The sequence below is a fragment of the Python bivittatus genome, unplaced genomic scaffold (genome assembly GCF_059951505.1).
Source record: "Python bivittatus isolate LINGU-HERP-01145 unplaced genomic scaffold, Pbiv_v1 ctg000020_np1212, whole genome shotgun sequence".
Taxonomy (NCBI): domain Eukaryota; kingdom Metazoa; phylum Chordata; class Lepidosauria; order Squamata; family Pythonidae; genus Python; species Python bivittatus.
The window spans coordinates 96,672,464-96,700,222 of record NW_028277030.1 but is presented as its reverse complement, the minus strand read 5'-3'; the positions used below and the strand labels follow the sequence as shown (position 1 = coordinate 96,700,222).

Sequence of the window (27,759 nt, the reverse complement as noted above, 5' to 3'; positions counted from 1 at the left end):
TTCTGTTTCTTATCCATGTGTTCTACATACAGAGTAACAGGTCTGCTGTATTTGCCCTCCACTGCAGGATCTAAGGTACACAAGTTGGCAAACTTTGGGTGGGCAAGAGCCACACTTAAAGGGGTGCAAAGGCTTCTGTGGGTTGGATGTTGAGGATTGGACTGGGTTTTATTTTTTCCTTTTGCAAGTCCATGGAGATAGAGGGAGATGGGCTTTTTTGGTTTATATTTAAAGCCTAATTTAATGATTGTAATGTTTCCCACTGAAAAATGGAAGGAAACCACACTGTTGATTTTGGGTAATTGTGCGCCAAAATTCAGCACTGCAATCAGGGGGCACTTTTGGAGCTGGGGAAAAAGGAAGGTTCAGAGGCCCAGTTGCTAAGGTTCAAATGACATTAAAATGTGTGAGCTAGAACAGCCTTCTAAAATCTTGTACCTTCCAGACGTATTGGAACTACAGCTCAGAATCTACCTGTGAAGGGAAGCAATTAGTAAATACTGAAACATTGTATTTTATTAATGCTTGCAAGTTTTCATTATTAACTGGCATATCCAAGAACTGAATGTGCAAGTCAGTGAACGTAGGCAATAGAAATGGATCTAAATAACACCAAATTTCAATTCATTTTTGTAGAAAAAAATGTGGGCCTCCATAATATTGTTGGTCATGCGGTGTACTTGTGCATTTGATACTGCAGTGAAGTCAGTTCTTTTTTTAAACATTAAAGCTGCAGTCCTGTACCCACTTACTGAAGTCATTGAATTAAAACTTCATTGAATTCCATGTCTATATTCATACAGCACATTTGACCAGTTCAGTTGCAAATCATGAGCCTCAGGCTTTATGACAGGCCAGTGGAAAACCAAAACCCCTCGTCACATCATGCTTTGATAACTTTGCTGTGTGAATTGAAGCAAGCTCAGTGCAAAACATGTAGACTCTGCAACCATGCAGGATAAATGCTAGGAAGAACAACTGTGGCACAACAAGCTCAAATGTGTTGCATTGTTAACCTTGGTCTGTTTTATTTATTTAGATTTGAAGGGATAGGCTAAACCTGTTGCACAAACCCATCCTGTTTAGCTACTTTAACATTCAATGCACTGTGATTTTTTTTAAAAAAAGGTTATTTTAATAGCGAAATCAAATGTGTGAATGCAGCTATTTGGATTTACTAACCAAGACCTGGGTAGGATTGCATTATAAGGATGGATCCAGATGGATGTCTGAAAAATCCTGTGCAGCTCTTCCCCTCATTCAAGAGGAAAAAAGAGGGAAGAACAGTTGGTAGTTTTTCCCAGCCATAAAATGCTATGAAGGCCATAGGGTTTAATAAATGCCTTAGTTAGAAGCATCCTAAAGATGAGATGTGAGTTGGCCTTCCATATATGTTTGTAACATTGAAACAGCTCTAAATTATCGTGGGAAGACCAATCATTTAGGTTTTTTCAATGAAATAATGGTGCAGCTGGGATTGGGGAGATGGTCTTCAGGGTAGAAGCTACATGAATGTCCACATACATCCAACTGTCGTTCTATGAACTTGTGGTACACAAAGCAGTTGTAAGTTACATTTCCAGGGTACCTCAGCTGTGCAACCTCTGTGTACATAACTCTCAGATTTATCAGAGCTTGTGGACTGTCTGGTTGCTTTGGATGGGCCCCAGGCTGTTTAGATAAGTGAGGATACAGCACACAAATTTGATTCATGAATGAGAAAAGCACTATTCATTTCAGCAGAGCTCTGCAGCTAGTTTTAAACAACTGTCTCCCTGGAACCCATGCTGGCAGTTCCTTCCAGTGTTCACAGCTGCAGACCACTTCATAAATGTTTGGGTTTGATCTGCATTAGTGTTGTTGACTGTCGACAGCCCCAGTGGCACCACTGCAACGAAGAGCAAGTCTCTTTAAAATTGGTGGCGGAGGAGCAATTAGTAGAGAATTACCCTTGACATTAAAGCAAATTACACTTCTATAAGAACATATTTATTGATTTATTTAGATCCATTTTTTTACCTTGCTCTTTTGCCTCCAAAGCTTGCACAATGACCAACAAAGATCAATAATAAAACAATCCTGCCACTGAGGGTTCCAGCTGAAAAGATATGGACTCTACACATGTAGGTGTTCTGGTCCTTCATGATCAAACTTCTCAATCAGGCTGTAGGAGAAAGGGGAGTTTATTGGTATAAACCATGTTTTGTTCTGTGCACATTTCTTTGGGAGTAAATCTCAGTAAATTCAGTTCTTTGTTCTTTCAGATAAGCATGGACGTCCTGGAAATGTCCACTTCTCCTCTTAAGCTTTCCCAAAGTGCAGCACAGAGAATGAGGCCTACAAGATTTTGGAACAAGGTTGGATTTTAATGCAGTGGTGGTATGCCTACACCACTCAGTCTGGTTGACTGTAATTTAAACTAGCCTTTCTCAACCTGGTGCTCTTCAGATGTGGTAGACTACAAGTAGGGGTGGGCTGGGGTTGAGGGGAATTTAAGACCAAGAGATCTGCAGGCCACTGCATAAGGAAGAATGGTTTAAGTCTTTTTCCTAATGAATTCTCTGGCTTGTCATTCCTAGTCTTTCCTAAGAAGAGATAAGTTTGCAGTCCAAAGCCACCATTCATCATCTTGTCTCAGGGGATTTTCTACAGAGCCTGTGGCCATAAAATGATGGAAAGTGGTGTCATGAATATTGTCCAATTAACTGTCTAATGAAAACCATACACCCTTCTCTACCTTTGTGTGTCAGCAAAACTAAAGTCAGTGTAGCATAATCATCTTGGTTATTCTTCTGGAGGGATCGTTTATGCAATGAACCAAAGGATTGCTTCCTATCTGAATAATTTTTACCTTAGAATAAAAAGTCATTTGATTATTACAGTTTACTGTTCACTAAATATTCACTGAAATCAATAAACTGTTTTGCACAGCCCAGAGCAGCTGGGAAACAATGTGAGAGTTCTCTGTAATAAATCCTATGATCCTTAAGTATATTAATATTTATATTAGTATATTTATATTCATACATAATTTTATGTCATATATTTAGATATGAATAATATAATTATTCATAAACCATGTGAGTAAATGCATATTAATTAACTAGCTTATCAAAGTTTAATATAAAACGGCCTATATAAAGTAATGGGCCTTTAGCTGATGCATAAAACACATTATGGTTTTGATTAAGATTATTTCATATTTTGACATGCAAGAATCATATTTCGACCTACAACTGTGTAATATCACAGATCCTGAAGTGTTTTTAATGGGGGGTAGGCAAAGATAACCAATATTAAATTATTAATTAAATTTGAAAGGGAAGCCAATAGCACTGAAAAGAGAAAGATAATCGTATGAAAAGATCTTTTACTTTTCAGCACCAGCTCTTTGTCTCCTTCCCTTTATCCACACTTTACATATTAGCTCAGCTTACTTGGGTGCCTCCCTTCTCAGCAGTTCTGTTCTCAAGATACTAAAGACCAGTATTCAGTTTCAGAAAGGGTGTTGAACTTCTCTTTCTCTATCAATTAACTTTTTCTCATGGTCAGTTACTACTATCCACCAGGTCTTGAGCCAGCAGAAAACTACTAGTATAAAATCTGCTGTTCCCACTGGCGATCTTTATCTGATATTACATTACAGACACAGTGAACAAGACACATTAAGGACAGGGTTGGGTGGATTCCCCCAGCTTTGTTTCCCTGCCCTCCCACCAAATATCAACAGTCAGCTGGAAAACATCTACTAATCACTCTAATACATGTGAGATGTGACTGCGCTTGGCGGAGGAGATGAGTTTTAACAGATGACTAGGCTGGCTGGTTTAATAATCTTTCAAAACTTGTTCTGGTTTTGCAGTATTTTTTGTCAATGCATTCAAAGGAAGTTCCATTATCTGATCATTGGGCTCCTTTTAAATATAGGCTTAACACTGCTCCTGAAAAGTACCAAAGTCATGTTCAAAAGCAGTCTAAAAAATAATTGACAGGCACAGGCGGGGTTCGCCGTGAAGGAGCAGGAAGAGAATCTGGACTCCTTCTCCGGCTTCATCATGCAACTGCCACTGCCGCTCAGCTGCTGTTTAGGCTAATCCAAGATTCCAACCTCACATCAGTTCTTCCCAGTTTGGAAGAATAATGCCCAGGGATGGGAGGGGTATGGAAACTGTGCGGATCTCACCCCAAGGAGTCACCTGACTGGGTAATTGAGAGAATGGCTGGTGTAGTGCATCTGATTGTATCCAAAGGAAAAGCCTGTGTTGGAATAAGGAGAAAACACTAATTTAACAGTGGTAGAACTACGGATGATTTAAAGCTCTTCATGTATGGGCTGGGGATCTGGTGAAGGAAATGTCATGAGGACACAGCAGCAGCAGCAGCAACAAAAAGTTGGTAGAGGATGTTTGTACCACAGTTAGTTGCATGTGAGGAAAGGCTTTCAGTGTATTACAGCATGAAGGGGCAGCATTTAGCATCCCTGGCCAGTCTTAGAGGATTTCTAAGCATCTTTGCCCTATTCTTCCTGGGCCCAGACCCTGTTTTGAACCAATCCAACAATAGTAGGCATGTGAAAATACTGACTGTCCCTCACTTCTTTAAACATCTATATCATCTGCAGAAAATCCAAACCACTATATGATGTTTTTAAAGAAATTATGTTGATGTTGTAATTTATATAACAATATAAAACAGATGTTCGGCCAAAATCACTTCCCAAATATCACATATAGCCTTATCTATAATGTCTGTTGACCCAATTAAAGAGTTAAAATGGGAAATATAAGTGGAAAGAGAAGGAAAGAATGGAAGCAAGGCAAGAATTGAGAAGAACACAGAGAACTGTGACTTAACCATATTCAAAAATTTAGACGAGATAATATTAAATGTGCTAACAGCATGCTATGTAATGCTATTTGTTTTTTGACTGCAAGTTTAAAAGATCCTTGTTCAAAGTTTCAAAGACCATTGGATCAATGCTTCTTTCACTAAGGAACAATTCATCTTAACTCCCATTGCAGTCCATAAACCTGTCATTATGAGTATGTTGTTGTAACCTCCTGTTTTTGATGGAATGTGCTGAGGATCAAATTGAGGGCTGACCATTTTTAAGGCTGAGTCAAGGACAAAGATAATTTATTGCTTTACTTCTTGCCAGAATAGGGTAAAGACAGGACAAAACCATAACATATCAATTAAAGGTACTCCAGGTGCAGTCCATCTCCAGCAAAATCTGTAAATCCAAGTTGATGATATCGGTCAAAGGTCCAGTGAGCATGCAAAGCAATTATTTCAAATTATGCATAATCTAGGTCCAATGAGAATAATTTATTAGATTAAAATAGAATTCCACTGCCATGAAGAATGTATAGTCCAGCTTCAGCTCTTTTCTACTTAAGCTGTAGAAAGATTTGTGCAGCACTCTGTATGGGCCTGATTAAGCTTATTTATTAATTTTAAGATGGAGAAGGCATCAGGGATTTCCAATGCAACCTGAGCCTCAGGGCCAAGTTCGGCACTGAAGCTTAAATACTGCCAGGATGCTAAAGAAGGTAACTTAAATTCCAATTTAAAACTCACAGTTGTATTTATGGCAATTGCTTCTGATTATGTGTTTGGACAACCAAACTGGTATGCTTCAACTGTTTTGGTACTACAACTCTCTAAATTCTTAGCAGTTGCAATTTCTTATATTGAAATAGTGCAGTTCATCATATGACAGAGAAATATAACACTTTAGACTGATCACTGAGAACAAGATTTCTGCAGAACTTGTGATCTTGCTCCTAACTTTACAATGCGATGGTTTGTCTTAATAAGGGTATATCCTTCTCTGGCAAATGTTTTTTTTTCCTGATCAGCCTACACAGAAACCTGCTTTGTACCAAATCCACAATCTATTTTACCCTGAAGTTAAAAGAAGATAGAATTGGTGAAAATCAATTACTTTAAAGTATCACCAATTCCACTGAAATGCATTTAAGTATATATTTAACTGTTTGTGTGATACCAGTGGGACATAACAGTGCATACATATCTTGGATCACACTCCTTATTTCATGCCAGAAAACTTCAAAACATATGTATTGGAAAAGAAGCCATATCAGAAAGCTTGCCTCTGTCGTGCATTTCAGAACGGCTTTTTCTCCTTTCTTTCGTGCACTGTCTCCTGAGTGGTCTACTGCTGTGAAAATAGCCAGGTTCTCATAAAGTCAGCATTCTGATTTGATGAGCTCAGGTAGAAGCCGTTGCTATTTAAACAAAAAGTCTTCCCAGTCCAGCAGAGTGGCAAGGGGAATAATTAAAGAACACAAAATCCAGAAAGGTATTATCTTAATTGGAAGATCACCTGATATATTTCCCTAGTGGGAGATTCCTTTCCAAAGAATAGCACTTTCTTAAAGGTAACATAAGAGACTGCTTCAAACTTGTAAAGTTTTGTGCAGCCAAAAATATCAGACTTCTGGTCAGTGCAGGTCTTGGAAAAATGTATTTTCTGACTGCACTACAGCTACTCTGAGTAAAGAGTGTCTGGTCCTGCCAAAGATGAAACCATTCCCACAGACCCCCTCCCCAATCCACACACTTCTAGTATGTATTTGCTGACTTGACAGAAAGGTAGAAAGTTCACACTTATTGAGTTCATCTGTGCTTTCAAATTGTTTGGGCTTTGCTTTCTTCTCCTTGGAAATCAGATCCATTATCTGTGTTCATACAACATGCTTAATGTGGTTAAAATTATAGCAGTTGACGTACAGTGATACAATATACTACATTTTGTTACTTTGAAAATTTGGTTAGTTTTTCTGCAGCTTAGCTTGCTAGGTGAACCTTTGGCTATATTCATGCAAAACACTTAACCTAATACTTAATTAACTCATTTCCTGGGTTAGTAAACTAGCCAAATGGACTTGATTCACTCAAGATTCTAAGACACAACAAATTCAGGACCAACCAAACTTAGCATGTGGAGTACAGAGTCTTGCTACATCTTTTAATTGATCCATTTGGTGGGTCCCAGGCATCAGACCTTCTCTGCTATGGCACCCGTCTTGTGGAACATTCTTCCCCCCAATATTCAATTAGCTCCATTCCTTTTGACTTTCTGGAAGTCACTCAAGTCCTGTGTCACTAGGCCTGGGGCTCTCAGGGAACTGGAGACATGCTTAGATGGCTCCATTGTTGAGTTAGCTAGCCTTATTCTCTCTTGCCTAGGGTTTGTATATTTTTATCATATTTATCTTTTAATATTGATTTTTATATTTTTATATTGTTTATGTATATGCTGTTTTTATTGGATTGTTGTAAGCCACCCAGAGTCATTTTTCTGTGAGATGGGCAGCTATACAAATTTGATTAATAATAAGTAAGTAAATAGTGTGAATGTAACCACTAAATAGAAGGGGGGGGGAACCATATCTAAACTAGATGCAATGCATCTTTTAAAAGTGATGTTCTGTCCTTTAATACCATCAGATTGGGAACGAAGCCTGTTGTGAGATTTAGAAGCTTAATAATGTTCCAGGTCAAACAAGGGGTGTTATTTTTAGGCTGGGAATTATGGGGAGTCAAAGCTAATCACATCTGCAGGGCACTAGGTTTTGGAAGGTTACAATTATGTAATGTAAAAGCTCCACTATTGTTCTTGATTTGATGCCCAGTATCATTGCATTCATCTATCACATGCATCAGAAATCTCATTAGGTAGAATTCCTTAATTGCTCCAACTTTGGCAAAATCTTAATGATCAACATTGCAGAGGTAACAAGTGTTGCAAGAAATTGGGCCACTCTATCTTTGTTAAAATAGCATGAAAATCTAGCTTTGTGAAGATAAATAATTAAGGCAAATAACTTTACAGCAGATTTTTAAGAAATAAAGTATGCTCTTACTTTAATAACTTAAATGAGAAAAAAATTACAAGTATAGAGGAATCAGATTTACACATCCACTTCTACATGTATACAGATCTGTATACCCTATAGCTGATATAACAGGATGACACAAGTGCTCCATACACTAACTGAAACACTCAAGGGAGTGGGGAGATCTGAATTGCAATAAAAAAGCAGATTCTATTTAATTTTAATTATAACACTAGTGTATGCTGCTCATGACACAGAGATCCACTGTCTGTGTTCATACAACATGCTTAACCTGGTTAAAGTCATAGCACTACCACTAATAGCTAGAAATATGTAATGGGAATATGTGTTAAATGATATTCAGCCACGTTTTGAAATAATCTACTCCTTCACCATATATAAAGCAGTCACAAGCATGATTTTACACATTTATTCTTTATTGTATTGCACAAAGTATCTACGCAATTCAGGGACATCACAATATTCCCTGAATATCAATTGCTCCAGCACAACCTCTTCTGAGCATTGTAACTAGTTGGTGCTTCCTTCTAAAACGTAAAAGAATCCATCACAAAATCTTAAACATTTGTCCATATTAATAACTGAAAGAACAAAGTTAAAGGATCAAAATATGGATTCTATGCAAATGCGCACAAATATACAGTTTATACTCAGATTCTCAAAAAAAAGAAAGAAACAACAATTCTCTGGTGCACTCACACGAGTATCTCTGTTTGTAGAAGTTGTTGTTAAAAGTGTAACGTGCATAGAAATAGATTTCAGCTCATAAAATAATGCAGCTTTATTCAGTTTATTTTTTCAGATTGTCTAGAACTGAAAATATATTGGCATAAGAGCTTGCACAGGAATTGCCCTTAACTTCAGTGGCACCAGTTTGTATTGGCTACACATAATTCTCTTAATAGTTGAACAGAAAAAGCCATTCCGTTTCAGCCTAGAACTATGCATTAACACTAAACAATAACAGTGCAGCCAGAATGAAAAACATTGCTAATATAATAATAACAACAATAGTAATAGTAGTACTAGTAAAAAGAGTAGAGATTCTGGGGAGTTACAAATAAATTTGAACTAATTATTATTACTTTACTTCATAAATCTTCTGCCTGGCAAAAATGGCATCTTTGAGAATCAAACACTTTCTGATTTGCAGAATAAGTTCAAACATTACATGGACATCTCTTGTTTTACAGAAATATTTTAATACAGCTGAAAATTGTGTCATTAAAATATGTACTCGTTTGAAGACGTTTGCCATGCTAAAAAATATGTAAAAAAATAGTTTAAAGTCATTTGTTTTTAGAAAACATGTCAATTGCAAAAAGAACCAATTTTTATGTACACACAAAAGGCACAATCCATCCAGGGTTAAGTCTATTTCTTTTTCATTCATTCTCAGTAGGTGAGATTTAAATATTCACTTAATTTTCTCAGTGAAATCAGTTGAGGCTTGACACCCTTTTATTAATAAACAAAGACCACCGTGAGACTATTGCCAAATCAGTGTGCATTGGATTGCAGCTTCAATTGCTTAACTTTGGATGGATGGTGTCTACACATTTCAAATGTATTTATATGAATAAAACTGAGATGGCACAATGCAGCAAGTTCTATGATTTGTTTTTGTCCATTACACTGAGTACCTCATCCAAAAGTGAGGGCCCCAGGTCAAGCTGCAAAGAAAGGAGAGGCTCTGCCAGGTCTGAAAGAGGGTCGTCTGAATTAGGCTGCATCTTGGTTTGATCACATGAAAGATGGGGGCTGTCAACGAGCTCCTCTGTTTGCCATTTAGTGTATTGTTCTGAATGGCTAGATGAATGGCTGTCTGTTCCATTAGTATAATATGATGCTGGGGCTTTTTGCTTCCATGTGATGTCATCTTTGTATATATTCCCATTCTCCAAGTGTTTGCTCTTCTCCTGCAACTTTTCTTCCATTACGGGCTCACAACTATGCCTGGGATTCCTCAGTGGCCCCAATGAGTCCCGCTTTGAATTAAATGTCACTGGTGACAACAAGGGCAACATAAGGGCTTGAGAACCACCGATGGCAGGAAGTGATATGGCATTTTTAAGGACTGGAGAAGGGGTTTCAATAAACACTGAGTCAGAAGTGCTGTTTGCTCTTAGGAACTCATTGCGTCCTTCATATTGGCTGGCTGCTGTTTCTCCCTCGTTCCCAGGTAGAAGCTCATAATTTCCTTTCAGAAAAGAGATGTCTCCAAACACATCATGTTGCCCTTCTTTCCCAATGTGAATTGTGTGGCGGAAGTCACCCAAAGGTGGGCTAATCATATCAGGAGACAAAATGTCCCTCAACTTGAATTTCTTTCCTTTCTTATTGTTGTCAGCTTTCAAGTAGATGGGTGTCTTGGCTGGCATCTTTTGGCAATATAGGGGAGGAGACGACTTTGTCTTCTTTGTAAAAAAAAAAAGGGGGGGGAGGAAAGATTCAAAGTACTGTAGACGTCCAAATTCTTTTTCTACAACTAACCTTTTTGTCTCCAGCCAACCCTTTTGTGTACAGTATGAATCTATGTCATATTATTGATTACAGCATCATTTATATAACCACCACTGATTCTGTCTCACAAACAAAATTTTGGAAGCTGGGTTGCTGTTATGTATGTTTCTTCAAGGTGGCTGAGATTGCTGGAATGCTCTGTTGTTTTCTCTCAGAACTCTGTAAAAGAAAAAAAATATAGCTTAGATTAATTTATTTTCTATAATGCATTCAGTATCATACTGCAGAAACAATGAATATTATTTCTAATAGTTCTAGCATGATTAGCTCTGTGAAGTAGTTTTTCTTCCTTAAGCAAGATAAAAAAATAATCTAAGGGCTAACTAGCCTTTTTTTCTGACTTGGCTCCTTGGACACAGTTGCCAAACATAATTCTCTTAATAAATTCACTATTTTGGTTTCTCATTTTTCTTGTTCTATCAGGAATTCTTACTTTCAGTGCACAGCTCACACCTAAGGGCATTGCATTTTAAATATCTGTGCCAAAAAGGACCTTTGATTTTGTTAGTCTTTGAAACTCAAAGTTGGAATATGTTTGTAGTTTTAAAGGTCAAAGCCAAAATTGCTATAACAAATGCCTACAAATCTTTTGACTTATCCAGGTGATTAATACTGGTCTCACTTCCTGTTTGTCTTAGTTGTATAATCTGGCAAATTCTGTTTCAGGTAATAGCATATTTCATGCATAGGGTTTAATAGGTTGGGGTAGCTGTCCTGGTGCATCTGTGTGGTGTATGTATACACACCAACATACATATGCATAAACCTCAGGTTGCAAGGAGAGATCATGTACAAATGTTGAAATCATAACCTTGGAATTAAAACTGTAGTTTAAAACCTTGTTACCATTTTCTGTTCCTTTACAAATTTGCTTTTAGCAAGCTGGCTTCCAATTTTAGGGCAAAACAGTTTAACAAAATGAAACCATGATCAAATTATCAATTAAAAGCCACCCATTGAAAACTAGCCTTGTTATAATAACCAGTTAGAATAATCACTTGCTCAGCAAATGTGTGGATTTTAAACTGTGAAAGCAGATTTCAGTCAAGGATTCAAACTGACTTTCCCATTCTGAATTTCACATATTTCATAAGGAAGACACACACTTAGTATTAGTTATATTAATTAATACAAAAGTAAAAGCGACTTTTCCCCTAATAAATAGAAAGGTAAATGGAGACACTTTTTTAAAAAAAAATTGAAGTAAAAATTACTAGAAATATGCAAACATGTATTCAAGTTATATAATAATAGAAAAAAGTACTATCAAGTGAAATCAGTTAAATGTTCTAAACCAGAATTCCTTAAACTTTGCAATACCACAACCTTCTAAAATGATAAAAGAACCACCCAAAGTCACTGGAAGTCAGGCAGCACATAAATTTAAGAAATTACTACTACTACTACTACTACTACTACTATTATTATTATTATTATTATTATTATTATTATTTTGTGTGATTCCACTGAATAAATCTAATGATTTCACTGGAGTTCAGGCTGGTCAATAAATATGTACACCGCTTACTTTGAATACTGTAATTATTTTTAATCTAGGTATCACAGAACTTCAGTACTGCAACTGTCCACTGAAACTTGCGCAGACAGAACCAGAAGCAAACAGCACCCACTCTGCTTCTGGTCATTTAAGAAAACCAAGACCTCCCTCTAAATTTCTGATGGACCCCTGAGGGAACCAACCCATAGTTTGAGAACGCTGTCCTAGATCATTGCAATAAAAGTTTATTCTTCAAAATTCTTGCTTAGATTGTTGCCATTAACCAAACATAAAGAACTCATTTTAAAATATTAATAGCATAACGAAGACAAATAAGCTGAAGCTAAGAGTAATCTACCATGGGGTTGAGGATAGATGAAGCTTTGCAGGACTGAACAAAGCCAATTGCCTACAAGCAGGAACTGTATTGTGAAAACCAAGTCAGAAGAAAATATTCCCAACGTTTAAATGAGGAAAAGAATCCAAGTGGCTTTCACAACAAGCTATCATGATAACCAGAGAGAGGATGAAAGGCTTGGGCAGTGAGATAGAGGCACGCACAATGACCGAATACAGACTTTTAACTTCAAGGGATAAAGAACAAGAAAAGATATGTAAATCAAGAATGTCAATAAACAGAGGAATACAACCAGAAAAGGGAAATGAGAGCTCTTTCAAGAGAAATCACAGGAAAATATAGGTCAAGTAGGAATGCTCTCAAGAGTAATCACGATCTGATAGAGCAAATGAGATTAAAGAAAAAGAGAAGTTGGAGCTTAATAATAGACAAATATGTACAGACAAATATGTACATGCACCGAAGATGCAAATAGGAGGTTAAGGAGGAATGCAACAAAAAACTTAGATAAGATTATGGAGGATAAGGTTATTTCTGTAACAGCAAAGACTGGAACAGTTAAGCAATGGTCTTTCTAGTGATAATAAGAGGCTGTGAAAGATGGACACTGAGAAAAGCAAGAGAAGGAACATGTCTTTAAATTATTGATTTGGAGTTGGATTCTGAAAATAACAAACTGTAAGAAGAATCAGTCAATCAATCATGCAAAGGACCCTCAAGATACATTTAAAAAGAGAAAGATTAAGATTGCTTAGGCTGGCTTGTCAAGATTTGGTATGTGCCTGCACTCTTCATGTTCTCAGATCTGGTTGTAATATTATTCCTGCAGTTAAAAAGCACTAAAAGCCTTTTCCCCCATGCCAGCAGCCAACCAGCAAGCATTACCAAAAAACAACATGGTTGCTTTTACTGTCTTTCTTCTTGCAAGGATAACCCCCCCCCCCAAAATATGCCATATGTATTGTCTGATCTCTTGAAAAAGGGAGGATGGTAATGCCTACAGAAAACAGAAAGAATATTTGTGGCTGTCTGGCTTCTGTATCTTCAAGCTGAGAGATGTGCTAATTGAAAAGAACGTTGAAGAGATTAGTCCTCTTTGTCTGATATGCTACAGCCTGTTAGGCAAGTGCCCCAGGGGCTTATTTGGAAAAATTGAAAAGATCTCTGTCCTCTTTGCCGAGAAAGGTGTTTTTTTTTTTTTAGATAACATACTCTAATTTAAAAACAAACAAACTGTTTTTCAGTGGCTAAGAACAAAGCGATACCTCAATTATTTGCTATGGGGATTTATTTTAATGTTTTCAAAATTATTTAAAAATCATACCCTATGTCACATTTTCTGCATTTTAAGTGGTAGGTAGCACTCAACATAGATTACCACCCAAGACTGCAGCCTTGGGTGAAAAATGAGGGAGCAGTGATCGGTCCCATGTTCCCATTGTTTCTCATGACTGGAACACCCAAAATGTTAAGTGCACAGTTCAAAAATGATTCAAAAGAAGTACTTCACACCTCCTAAATGTGCAAATTCAGCATCTCTCTGCTATTAAAGAAACCACTTGATAATGCAGTTCTTGAAAGACCATCCTTCTTTTTCAGGCTTGCACAGAAGCCTAGAAAAAGTCAGTCTTCTTTATCGAATAGCAGAGAGGTGCTGAACCCACATTCAGTCTAAAGAACTTCTGAATTATTTTTGAAGCCCTATTTTGTTAGAACTCGGAACACTCAAGGTGTTTCAAGTTTTGTTGCAGCAGAACACAGCCAACCATTTCGAGCAGGCTTGAAACAAAAGAGATTCAATATTTTAGTGCTTCTTACGTCAGGTTTTCCAGAAAACAAATAGTTGATCAAAAATACCTAAATGATATTCTCATTTAAGGGACGCTTAGTATCAAGATCATGTCCTTTTTCTAATAATTTTGATAAATCACATATAGGTTAAGAAATAGACGTCTGCAGTTTCTAGAGAGATTTGTAATATAAACCATTATAATAAAATGCATAAATGTGTTTAGAAGCAGTAACCCTAAATGCTCAGAATGTAAATCTAACAGCTTTAAAAAAGCATAACATCTTACAATTACAAGATATTGCCTCTTGTCCTGAAGGTGCCTCTCTGTGCCCTTAAAATCTGTGACTGGAAAAGTATGTGTGTATTTAATAAGTTTTAATTTTTCAAATAAACAGCTTATGACAGACTGGCTTATGGGAAAAGCTCACCTTTCTTTGTCTTTATAAAATTATATCAATACCTTCTATATCGCAGCAGAAGGTAGATCTGAAAGAGAAGGGGAGGTAAAATTGAATGCAACCTGATAAATGCAACCCTTTCATCCTTCTACAGTCCTCTCCTGTCTCCTTAGTGCTCCATCCACTGGCTTATTTGAAATCACCTCACGTGGGAAATCTGAACTGACAAGTTTTATAAAACAGTCTTAAAAAGAGTTATACATTTGTGAATTTACAAAAGATCTGATTATCTTATAGATTGTGTAAGGTTCACTGATTGTATTAGGAGAAAGATCAAAGACAGCAGATTTTGTTTGAAATACTGAAATCAGTTATGAAGTCCACATTTAAAAAATTATGGCGATAATGACAATTTAGAAGACAGCTGGAGAATACAAGCTATGTTATTATGTTAGATTTACACTATATTTTTCGAAGCTTGCAAACAAAATGTGGGAATTTAGAAACAAGGCAGGCTCCTAAAAAGAAAAGGCCTTAAAAATTAGTGTGATCTAGAAAAGTCTAAAGTTATTCATGTTGATCATTTCAAAATATTTATGATATTCTCCTGGAAAAGGTAAGCATTTGTAAAGCTCAGTTACATCTGTGGGATTTGTTTAACGATAGCTATGCTTAGGTTAACTTTTGTTAAATCTCACGTTGAATCTCTTTTATTGTAATCAACAGGCTTGAACATTTATTTTGTCAGTGAAACCATCTGCTTGGGGAGAGGTGCAAGATTTATTTCAAGTAAGTAATTGAACTTGGTGGCCCATTGTATGTCTTTGTGCTCTTTATCTCTGAAACTGATAAGCAGTCATTAGAAAGGAAGACTACATGTATAAATGTCACCTGTTTCATGTTTTTATCCTTCATTCAACAAGCAACCAAATTTCTTTTTAACATTTATTTTGCTAATATTAGATATTATAGAGAATGTGAGGGTTGCAGCCTCCAGAATTCTCTTCCATGTAGTCCAAATATGTCAGACTGGAGAGTGTATCAATAAATAAAATGTATGAATTATAAATAACCTAGCTTATACTGGGATTTTCTCTTGCAAGAGTCCCTCTGTATGATTTGTGAGCAGCTATTCAACCTACTGTGGGAAATTTACAAGTTTGTTGATGGATTTAAGATAAACATGAGCAGAAATTGGTATAAATGTTATGAAGCTGAAATGATGAGAGCTGAACTCTTTCAGTGGACTTGTGAGAGTTTCATTTACCCATTACAAATGGGATAAGCCTGAAAATTATGGCTTTGTAGAGTTTCCTTGCCCAATAGCAATAGTTATTCCTCAAATGTTATACTTATGAGATCAGTATAAATGTTTGTGTAATAGTTGCCAAGGAAAGGAGGTTAGTCCTGTAAGACTATTGTGGAAAATCTATCTGTATATAAATCTCAGAAACCTGTGCAATAATGGCTGGCGTAGATAACATGAAGCCAGTTTTGTATCTTCAAAAAAACCAAAAAACCCAACGGAAGAAATAAAAACACAGTAGGTTCAAAATATTGTTTATGTCTGTCTACACATGTTAGGAGAAAACTAAAAGTTGATCTACACATGCATGTATCTCAGTTGACACTTCATCCATGATGACTAACATTAACATTTGTACACTGCTTTTGATAGGGTCCAACCTATGATCAATGCTTGTGTGCTTTTGTCATATAGTAGATATCCACCATATTAATCTGCCAAGTATAAATATTAATCAGCTGAGCAATTAATTGCTTTACTGCCTTTACTTGCCTGCTTTACTGAAAAGACAGGCAAGAAAATGCATGCAAACAATGATCTTTAAACTAGTTTACTGCTTACATTTTACGTAAGAAGATGTCTACCCTTACTCTGTATATTAGGCCTTGAGGTACTAATTCAATAATCCCACCTCTGCATGTCACAAGCAACTGCACTGATCTATGTTAGCCTTTGTACCGTGTAATTAGCCTTTAAAAATCCTAATATAGCATTTATATATGTGTGTATGTGTCTTTCTGTGTTTATGTATATATACGTTATATACACATAAATACAGAGACATTTTATTAACAAAATGATGAAAATTAAAAAAAAAATCATAAGGAAGGAAAATGAGCAAAACTCCATAACTTTTTAAAAACATATAACATGCCAGTACAGTGGTACCTCGGGATACGAACGCCTCTACTAACGAACATTTCGGGTTACGACCAGTTTCGGCAGGAAAATTTTACCTCGGGTTATGAACGCCTCTACTAACGAACCGGATCCGCAGCCATTTTCCCTGCTGCCACGCAGTCGCGGCTTCCTGTGGGAGAGGTCGTGGTAGCAAGGAGATGTTCGGTGAGGCTTGTGGTGTGTTTTGCGGGGTTTTGCGAAGGTTTTTGGTGTGCTTGTTAGCATGGCTCCAAAGAAGATGCAGAGCAGGCTTGGCGGGAGTAAGGCTCTGAAGAGAAAATTGCCTCGGGTTGCGACCAAATTCGGGCAGAGGGCGGAACGGATTAACTGGATTTACACTGAACCTTATGGGAAACTTTACCTCGACTTGAGACCAACTCGAGTTGCAACCAGAGTCACGGAACGGATTAAATTCGTATCCCGAGGTACCACTGTATATAAAAGTCCATTTGTAGTATTAATTTTAAATTTTGTATAGCAGAGATAATCTATTATTAAAGGTAACTTATACTGCATTGTATAGTAACTTTTAGTTACTATAACTAAATGATGGAGGCCAAATATGAGTTGACCAATTGTTAACTAAAGGATTCTTCAAAATTCTTTGCTGCATTGTTAATTTTACCAGTGCCGTTTCCCATGTTTTAAATACAACTGTTCCATGAATGATGGATGATGTACTTTAGTTTTCCATTGTTTTTCTACAGTAAATTTGGCAACTTACAACAAAACCTGTTTGTACCAAATATATAAATTTTGGGGGAAAATTGACATAGAGGACTTATTAGGATTAATGAATATCACAAAGCTGTATCTTTTCACTTTCCTCAAAACCTTTGATCAACATTTTGTTAATCAAGATAAGTAACTAAATGGAAATCGTCACCGTAGATGCTAATGTGTACTACTGTAATAACGCCTCCAACACCAATCCAGAAAGACCTTGATTAATATAATGGATATTTGAGAGGTTGTAGTATCATCTATGAATTATTTTACAGTCAGTTCTTGATGATTTGCCAAAACAGATTTGAAGAGAATTTTTTATCATGAAGACTTTCAAGCTTAATCATTAACATCAAATCTCAAATTCTCTTTCCATACAATTTAGAGACTTTTAAAAAAGCTTGTTGCTTTCATTTGGGTACAGTAGTGAAAACATTCCTTTGCACTACTCTTCAAATACTGTTAATAATCTTAATTGCTAAGCTTTCATGAATTTAAGAAAAAAGGGCAATGCTGTCTCATTTCAAACCAGGTTGGAACTTATGATCAAGTCTTCTACAAGATGTATTTAATACGGTTAGGTTTCTCATCAATAATAAAGTCTCTTAATCAATGTTTCCATTCTCTGAATCCTGCATGTTTAAGTTAATATTCATCTACATATTTAAACTTTGGGTGATTAAAGAATGAGAAAAGACTAGAAATAGTTTTCATTTTTTCCAAACTTTTAAGGTAAGTTTTTCAAAACTGTCCAGTATAAGAATAATATTGCTCTAACAGAATGAGAGTCCAGTACTAATTCAACTTGTACTAACTCAATGAATATCTTTTGAGTCCTGAATAATATGTTTAACTAAAAAGTATCACAATATTTCAGATTAAAAAACCCAGTTTTTTAAAAAAAACAACTCTACATAAACAAATTCTTTGCCATGTAAAACACCAAGTAATAGGAAAGAGAATTGGAAGTACTTGAAAAAGGACCTGAATTTTAGGAAACAATAATAAATGTAATGACACATATTCTATCTAGTAGCAATAAAAATGAAGATACAACTTAAATTTTGTTTTAATTGACTGCAAAAGAGGATGAGAATTATATTTCTTAAAATGCTGCCAAACCTGTTAATAATTACTCCTAAGCAGCTAAATCCAACCAGTTCTTGAAACTCTTTGTCAATGTTGATTAATGTAACATTTATCAAAACTGACTTCTTGTCTTGCTACTATGAAAGTTATTCAACTGAGTTATATTTCTACAGATTTTGATGGAAAATGAAATTGTCAGCTGCCATCAGATTATATGAAGTTTTGTTTTTATATGAAAACCATGAAGTTTCTTATTCCTTTTAATATTCTATGCTAATATTTCTATAATGAGATGAAACAAAATAAGAGAAAATGGACATCCTTGTTTAGTAATCCAATTTATTTTTTAAAAAAGTATCTGCCCTATTAGTCTTGACTACAGCTTATGCCAATGATTATATGATGTTTCATTTAGCAATAAAATTATGTCTGAATTTCCAATTATAACATTTTAAGAAGCTTTTCTGAAGAAACAACACAATATACATATAACACAATGTACACAAACAATTATTTTTAGGCATTGTTTATTACTGATCCTTACATATGTTGGAAAATTACTGTGGGTAATTTCCAGTTTAGTTTGCCTTCAGCACACTCCCAGTCAACCCCCACATCCAGATCAGAGCAAGCACACATACCACTTAGTACAGTTAGCAAAAATATAGCTTGACGTTTATTTACTAAACATCAGCAAACACCAAATACTGTATGGTTAACTGGTAAAACAGGGCAAAAGGCAGGATAGCTAGATATCAAAAAGAACAGAACTTTCTAGAGTCACTGGAAACAATACTGTGGGAATTAGCATCAACAATCCCAAACAGAGTAGGCTTTGGTTATTCCAGGTTTAACCTTTTTATGTACACAATTGCAGCAGAATAGAGATGGAAAGTAGGACAGTAGGTATCCCTCCTCTGTTTTGCACCATTAAAGGAACAAGTTGGTGGATGGGAACAGGTTGTATGGATGAATCGCAGAAGGGCTGATTCAACATCCTCATGGTTGGGTGCCACTTGGCAACTCTATTTGTCCATGCTAGTCTTTTATATAGTTAAAGGTCAATACCCTAAATATCCCCAGTAAAACCTTTCTTCTGACTTCCACACTTCTAATGAGCACTGCCACACAGCTCACTCTTTTTTGCCCAATTGTGAAAGAGTTGCCCAGATCACAAACCACTATGCAAAGACAGTGCATCCATAAAAATATAAGACATTTGATTCTCTCTTTTCTGTGAATGATAACTTTCCACATATGTAGATGGGGATGGGGGCGGGGGGGGGGAGAAACCATTTTTATAAGGATCAGTCAAAATGGAACAAAAGAATGACCACTGAATGACCCAGGGATCCTAGGACCACACTTTAAGAAACACTCCTCTAGAACAATGTTTCTCAAGCTTGGCAAGTTTAAGATGTGTGGACATCAATGCTTGCTAGGAAATTCTGGGAGTTGAGGTCCACATATCTTAAAGTTGGCAAGGCTGAGAAACATTGCTCTAGAAAACAGAAAATTCAAAATTATATTGATAATTTAAAGAAGTGGTATGAAATAATAGAATAAAATTTAATTGAGACAAATGCAATGTTCTTTTCCGAAGAAAAAGAAACTAAATGCATAGGTATATATTAGAATAACTGACTAGATAGACATTGTGGGAGGAGAGCCATAGCCTACTGTAGCCTAAAATCAGAAGGAGTTAAGTATCACTTTTTCAGAGTATTACAAGGTTTAACGAAAGCTTACGCTTTAAAAAAATGTGTAAATCTAAAAATTGTCAGACTCCTAATTTCTGGCTACATAGAATACTTGTGAAAAGAATTTTCGAATTGTATTTGATCACAAGTTGAATATGAGTCAGCATATGACCTGGATGATCCCTGATAAATTACACACTATCAACAGAAGTATACTAATTATGGGACTTAATAATATATTATGTCCTGTTCTGGATGCTATACTTTAAGAAACATTCAGAGAAACTGAAACAAGCACAGAGAGGGCCAATGAGGATGATAAATAGGCTAGAAATTAATTCTTATGAGTAAAGATGACTATGTTTAGTGATTTAAGAGGGAAATGACGGTACTCTTCAAATATCTGTGGGTATGGAGGGGTCATAGAGAAAATGGCCAAGTTCTGTTTTATATCTTTCCAGAGTAAAGCACACATAATAATGGTATTAAATTTCAGGAATGCTAAGAAAACCTTCCTATCAGTAAGTGAAATTCCATAATGGAATTGCTGATTTTAATTATACTGTATCTATTTTAATTCAATGTTCATTGTACTGCCTTTTCCCCCTCACATTTGTTTTATTGCTGTAAGCTATTGACAGCTTCTATAAGCAGAACAGATGGGGCAGAACACAAACAAATAAAATAAGTATCATAGAGTAAAGAGGTGATACATTCCCCTTCGCTGGAAGTACTGAAGGACAGGTTGGGTTGCCAGAGATGCTGCAGCTGGGATCTCCCCCATGACTCAGCAGCCCAAACAGCCCCTTCCAACTGTGACCAAGCGAACAGAAAGGTTCCACATGTAAAAAAAGTAAATGCATTAAGCCTTAGTCATATGCTTCACCATGTCTTTTTACAGTTATGTCTACTGTCACCAAACAATTCCTCAATGATGTAATTAGAACTGTTTTATTTTCTACTGACATTTTCCTATCACTGTGGGAAAGGCAAGTCCTAAGTGGCAGTGACATTCTGCAGTCTTGCGTCTAAATTTCACCTTTGGCTAGGGTGAGACACAAAGGAAGAATGGCTAGAATCATTTCTAGAACCCTCCTCCTGCTCCTCGAGGTTATCTGAGCATTGTACATTGTAAGCTGTTACCTTGGATTCTGCCTACTATAACAGAAAAAGAGTGACTACATGTTATGTAGGGTTGTGCATGGCTTTAGTTAGAGGGAGAATCCAAGGAATTGACCAGGCTCATGAATCTACAAGGCAACATTCATTTTGTATTTATTTGTTTTTTAATACAGTCCAAACATCTGTTGATCTATGGAATCAACATGGGAATCTCCAGCTGCTATTCTGAAGTCCTATCCTCAGTGCTTGTCCTTTTTAAGTCAATTTTAAAATGAGTTATATTAGGAGTTGCATTTATTTGAACATTAGGTTTCTCAATAATAGCCAGTGATTTGTTGTTGGAGGAAATAAATCAATTCTATGTATAAACAGGGTAGGCTACTATTAGTGAAATTGGTGAATGTTTGTGAAATTTATAGTTCTGAGTCATGTACTGTTATTTGTATGAAAAGCAGCATAAGAGCTGAGTAGCTCTTATATATCAACACTCTTCTTAAAAATATGGATCACAAACACATTTATTTACAAACCACATCCCACTGATTTCAGCTGAATATCTTTTCAAGTAAGTGGGTTTAGAATTTATTGCAATCAAACATACAAAAGCTCTTCTCTCTCCACGACCACAGCCCCCGTACCACCGACCAAAATCATTCCTTCCTATCAGCTTTTCTCCAACTGGTACAATTACTGTGGTAGAGTAATATTATTACTTGCAATAGAGAATCAAGTGAGTGGTTATTTACAAGTCGGAGTTTAGCCAATTATTCACCTTGGCATTTGATGATCTATGTTTGTTGTATCAGTAAACATTTTAAGTCCTGTTTATTGATCATGTTACATCATTAATTTCCATATTTATTATTTATATTGTTTTGATGTACAGTACAAACAATCAATGTTTGGATATTTGTACAAGGCATATGGCACTGAAATATTTTAGAAAATCAATACACAAAGAATTAAAGAATTGTTAAAAGAATTGTAAAGTACAAGAGCTATACTGATCCAACTGATCTAAAAACATGGGATTAACCTTATTAATGTTTTAATGCCCAAGGAAGAGCTTTCCCCATGATTGTCAATATTCCTTTGAATGCTGACTTCCACTGCCCATCATGGCTTTGGTCAATCAAGGCTTTCACATACTGCTTTTTAATAAGATAGAGAAGATATACACTGAATTACCAGTCTTGGTATCATATGGGCAATATATGTGTTATCCCTCCTAGCAGTAAGGATAGTATTGGTCAGTTTTGCATGTTTTTGCCAGAATGTGACAAGTGCTATCCTAACCCAGTTGTACCTCAAACAGGCTTACCAGTCTGATGTAGAAATGTGCTGAACACAAAGCTATGCTATGGAGTCCTTGGGGTTCTCTGAGCTTGGTTGTTTTCTTGCAAACGTTTCGTTACCCGGCTAGGTAACATCTTCAGTGCTAGAAGGGAGTGGGGTTTGCTCTCTGTTTATATACAGTGGCATGCCCTGCCAGTGTTGGTGGGGATGTGGGTTTTGTTTTGTCTTATTTTTTCCCTCTGGTAGTTCCTTGATTAGGGTATTGTTTACTGCTGATTGTATGTCTGGTGATAATCTTGGTGTTAATCTCTGCTTATCTGGGTGATGATTGCTGGTGAGGAGCATTTCTGGTCTTTTGTTTTCCATTCTATTGTCTCTTTTGAATAGTGTATAGATGTTGTTTATCTCTATGTCCCTGTTGATGGCTGCCTTGTCTGAATACCAGGCTTCCAGGAATTCCCTCGCATTTTTGGATTTAGCTTGGTCTAAGATGCTGATAGTTTCCCAGTTGAAACTATGGTTAAGTCTGTCCATGTGTTGTGAGATTAAGGAGTTTTCATCATGTCTTCTGACTGCTAGTTGGTGTTCATGGATGTGCTCTGCCAGCCTTCTGCCTGTCTGGCCTACATAGTGGTTGTTACAGTCCTTACCCTGTAAGTTGTAGATGACTCCTGTTTGTTCTTGGGCTGCTGGAGCCTTAGCTATGCTAAGGTTGCAGAGCCTTCTAGGAAGGAGTGTTCTTTTGTTTTTGGTTTTTTAAATGTATCTTTCCTTTTCAAAGAGGATTAATCATGCCTGGAGGACCTGCAGAGCTATGCAAAGCTCTGACTATCTGAGCTGATGCTCCCTCTACAGAGGGAATTATGAAGGAGGGGAGCCTGTAGCAAAGTAGAAATTACAAAAGGTGGGGAAGGGGATTTACAAGTCCTGAGTAGGCTGAAAGAGGGAAAGGGGAGCTGTGATTGTTACCTCAGTGCAGCTTCATGGCAGACAGAGTGCCTAAAGAAACCGATAGTCTACTCATGTTTTGCAAGCTGCAGCATTTTAAGAGAAGCTGATTTAAAGCAGGGAACCACCTCTCCTCCCCCCTCCCCCGAACTGGTAAATGAGAGAGGATGTCTTCAAAATCAAACTTTCTGAAATTAGGCAAAGTAAGCAAACTCCTACTTCCCCTTAAAATATAGCTTTAAATGTTACTGGGCGATTGCTTATTTTATAAAATTGCTTTTATTTTATAAAGTTATGAGACCTATCATTGTATTATTTGATTTATAGATTAAATTTTAATTATTAAAAGTGGTCTATTTTATGTCCAACCCTAACCCCAATTACATCATTTGTTTTATTCATCGCACAAATTTGTTATTTTAAGGGGGTCTTGATATTGCAGTTTGAGAACTCCATCCTAATTTATGTGAAATAACTCTTCCTCTTCTTCCCCAAAGACCATTATTAGTTCTGAGAACGATTACACAAAGTTTTATTCCCTTGACTTTTCCTGTAGCCAGAGAAATTTGTTAGGAGAGCTATGGAAGAATTAAAATGAGGTATGTCTCAAGGATCTGCCTTGAGCTCCTGAACAAAAGGTGGATAGAAATCTAAGAAACAAACACACAAATAAATGCTCCCTCCTAAAACATAGCAATTCAAAAGAATAAATTTAAGCTAACCTAGAACTCTAATTTCCAGCATAATTTTAGCTATTTGTCCTCAAGATTATTTTTAAGAGGTTAAATAAGACATTTATTATAATTTGGCTGGTATCACACATTATTTTCAGTAATATGGTTTGTTGAATCACCCACATTGACTGGGTTTAGCATTCTAAGCTAAAATTAGGTTTTTCCTAAACTTTAAGGCTGGCTTCACACAACCAACTAAACCAAACCCTTAGCATGATGTGTGAATGCAGCTTATAACCATTGTTCACTTCTCAATGTGAGTCAGAACTGCTGATTTCTAGATCTTATTGAGGCAGAAGGCTGACAAAATGCAGAAACAGAAGCAGGATTGAACAAGCTGCTCATATTGCCCATGTGCTGAGATGTTAAGCAATGTACAAATCAAAATTGTGTTTTGGTCCAGAAGAAGGAAGCTTTCTGCTCTGGTGACTACTCAAAGCAGAAAATAAAACTTACAAATATAAACAGTTAAAACCACAGGTAGTCCTTGTTTAATGATGGTAATTGGGACCAGCAACTCTGTTGCTAAGTGATGCGGTCATAAAGCATGATGTCATGTGACCTCACCAACTTACAATGGCAGCTGCAGCAGTCCCAGTTACTGTCCTTAGGCAAATCCCGCACAGTCACAGTGTCCTGCAGTCACGTGATCACCATTTATGACCTCCTGCCAGCTTCCCTCACTGACTGCTTGTTGGAAGCCAGCAGTGAAGGTTGCAAATGGCAATCATGTGACCACAGGATGCTGCAACCATCGTAATTGTGAGCTGGTTGCCAAGTGCTTGAATTGCGATCAAGTGACTGCAGGGATGCTGCAATGGCTGCAACTATGAGGAACGGTCGTAAGTCCACCTCGTACAGTGCTGTCATAACTTTGAACAGTCGCTGAACAAGTGATCACTGAATGAAGACTACCTATAAAGACAAAACTTAATGACAAATGCTAAAATCATCTAACAATTAAATGATTAGCATAAGATAAGCTTCTTTACAGTTTTCCTAAACACAGAAAGTAGAGGGTCCAATGAAACTCCCACAGGGGCACCTGTTATGCCTGGGAGCAATATAGCAGAAAGATGCAAAATGGGCATCTTCAAAAAGTCAGATATTAACAGCCAAATAAGGACCTAACAGAGAAGCAGTCCCTTAGTTAGTCGCGCCCTGAGCTGTTTAGGGCTTTAATACTCAGTACAAACAACTTAAATTGTCCCTGGTAAGTAATTAACAACCTGTACCAGCATCATATGATCAGAGGAAGCGGGGCAAGGGGAGGCAAACAACAAAATGAGTATGGTGGCATTGTGACACAGGCTCTGCCCCTTTTGTATGTGCACTGTGACTCTGCCTGCATACACATAAGGGTGGGGCTTGCATTGTGACATTGCAGTGCTTGTTTTGTCATTCTGGAAAAATGCTTGGATTCCGCAGACGCCTCTGCATATGACACCCTATGCTTCGTGCCGACTGGCAGTTTAGCTACTGCATTTTTTACCAACCGCAGCTTCTGGACACTTTTGAAGGATAACACCATATAGTGTGTGTTGTAGTGAAAGCAGGCCATAATTAAGGTGTGGATAACTAATCTGCAGCTCAGCCTAACCAGCTCAGAAACAGTTGTGGCTGGTGCACTTGGGATGACTGTGCAGAAGCACTCCTTGCCATAGCTGCTACAGCTGTGAATCTGGGGAAAGCCGGGGATCGGCAAACACCCCCAGGCTGCAAATCTGCTCCTTCAAGGGCAGGCAACCCCTTCTAAAACAGGTTGAACTTTAATCCCTAAGCGTCATTCCCAATTCACCAATAGCTTCTCTGTCTTGTATGGATTTAATCAATCCACAGATGGTGAATACAGTATATTGCCATTGCTTTTTAATCATTCTTTTATAATACGAAAGCACACATTTTTTGTAAAAATAATACAACACTGGTAATGTTTAGTAACAATATTTTATTTATTACATTTTTTTTCTCTTCCAGGAAACTCAGGCATATGCAAATCTCTTTTCCCATTTTCTACCATACAGTATTTGATCTTCCCAACAGCCTAATGCAGTATATTAGACTGAAAAAGAGTAACTGGTCCCAGATGACCTTTGTGAATGAGTAATTGCTCCTAATAACGTATTTGGTTTTAAACCACTGCCTGAATGACATGGAACAAGATGAGAGCTCGCTATAATTTGAGCACTGTCTTAAAGAATTACTTCTTTCCCCCAAAAAAATATTGCATTATGTTTTCAAATGTTTGTTACATCTTTGAAAGACAGAAATTTGCCTCTTTAAAGATGAAATACTCATTAAAACATTTCAAAACTGTGTTGGATATGATGGCTGTTGTGGGTCTTCCGGGCTGCGTGGCCGTTTTCTGGAAATTTTGTTTCCTAACGTTTCGCCAGCATCTGTTAACAACTCAATAGCAGAAAAAACCCTGCCTAACCCCCAGGAAGATACACACACATTGACACCAAAACAAGCAGCCACTCGTTAACCCAACCCCCCCACGCCCCCACCCCCCCACCTCCCAACCACCCCTCCCTTCAGGCACACTCGCTGATCTCTATAAATACCCACAAAAGGGTCACATCATCCTGGGCACAGAGAGAACTGCTCCTGTCTGTGCTCCTGCCCTCTGAAGATGCCGGTCACAGGTGCTGGTGAAACGTTAGGAAACAAAATTTCCAGAACACGGCCATGCAGCCTGGAAGACCCACAACAGCCATCGTATTCCGGCGATGCAAAATACGATGCATTGTGTTGGATATGTTTAACCACTGGCCTTTATGTTATCCTACTAACCTAGGCTGGTGAAAATTTATATTTTTAGTATAAATTAGTGGGAACATGTTCCCATGAACATAGGGGCTGCTTCCATTCATGGAAGGGTCTGAGATCCAGTGAAGACTTCTAATGGGAGAAAAAGAAATGATCTGGAACCATTTTTCTTTTCCATTACTCGCTTCCACACAGAAGTCAACCAAAGGAACACAATCAAGGATGTGTTGGAGGAGGCTCGGGGAAGAAGACCTATATTACATTTTTGCCACCTGGAGCTGTAACTGTTGAAATAACCAAATAAAATAGAGTGAAAATGGTTATTCAGACACTGACAAATATTCAAGGTTTGGGAAAAAAGCAAAATTAGCTGCTTGAAAGACATATTTTAATTTAATGCTTTTGCAAATCAAATTATTTTATAAAGGGGAGTTTATAATGCTTTATGCTTTCAAAAACCTTTGGGACAGCCTAAAGATAGTACTAGTAAAGCTTTTCTAAACCTGATGGCCAGCATATATGTTAGATTACATTTCCTAATATCCCCAGCCATCATGGCCATTTGGGGGACCCACAGTTCCCAAAATGTGTGCAATTTTAAGTTTAATGTATCAGTATTTACAGTTCTTAGAAAATAAATGTCAGTCATCTATTCTAAATCTTGGAAGACCAAGGTACTAATGTACCAAGTTACCGCTCTGAGGTAGTGCT

At 37.0% G+C, this 27,759-nt stretch overlaps 1 protein-coding gene across 4 annotated transcripts in view; it reads right to left on the bottom strand.

Annotated features, from left to right (window-relative positions):
- Nucleotides 1–8,037: 8,037 nt before the first annotated feature.
- CDC42EP3 (CDC42 effector protein 3) overlaps nucleotides 8,038–27,759 on the bottom strand; it is a 34,434-nt gene continuing 14,712 nt past the window's right edge. For 3 of the 4 annotated variants that reach the window (XM_007420640.3, XM_088144716.1, XM_088144722.1), the window contains exon 2: nucleotides 8,038–10,568. In XM_007420640.3, coding sequence (XP_007420702.1) covers nucleotides 9,497–10,267 — 771 coding nt within the window. In that variant the 5' untranslated portion in view covers nucleotides 10,268–10,568 and the 3' untranslated portion in view covers nucleotides 8,038–9,496. Of the gene's footprint in view, nucleotides 10,569–14,485; nucleotides 14,508–27,759 lie in introns of those variants that run through there. The other variant, XM_025166511.2, reaches the window with a different exon arrangement.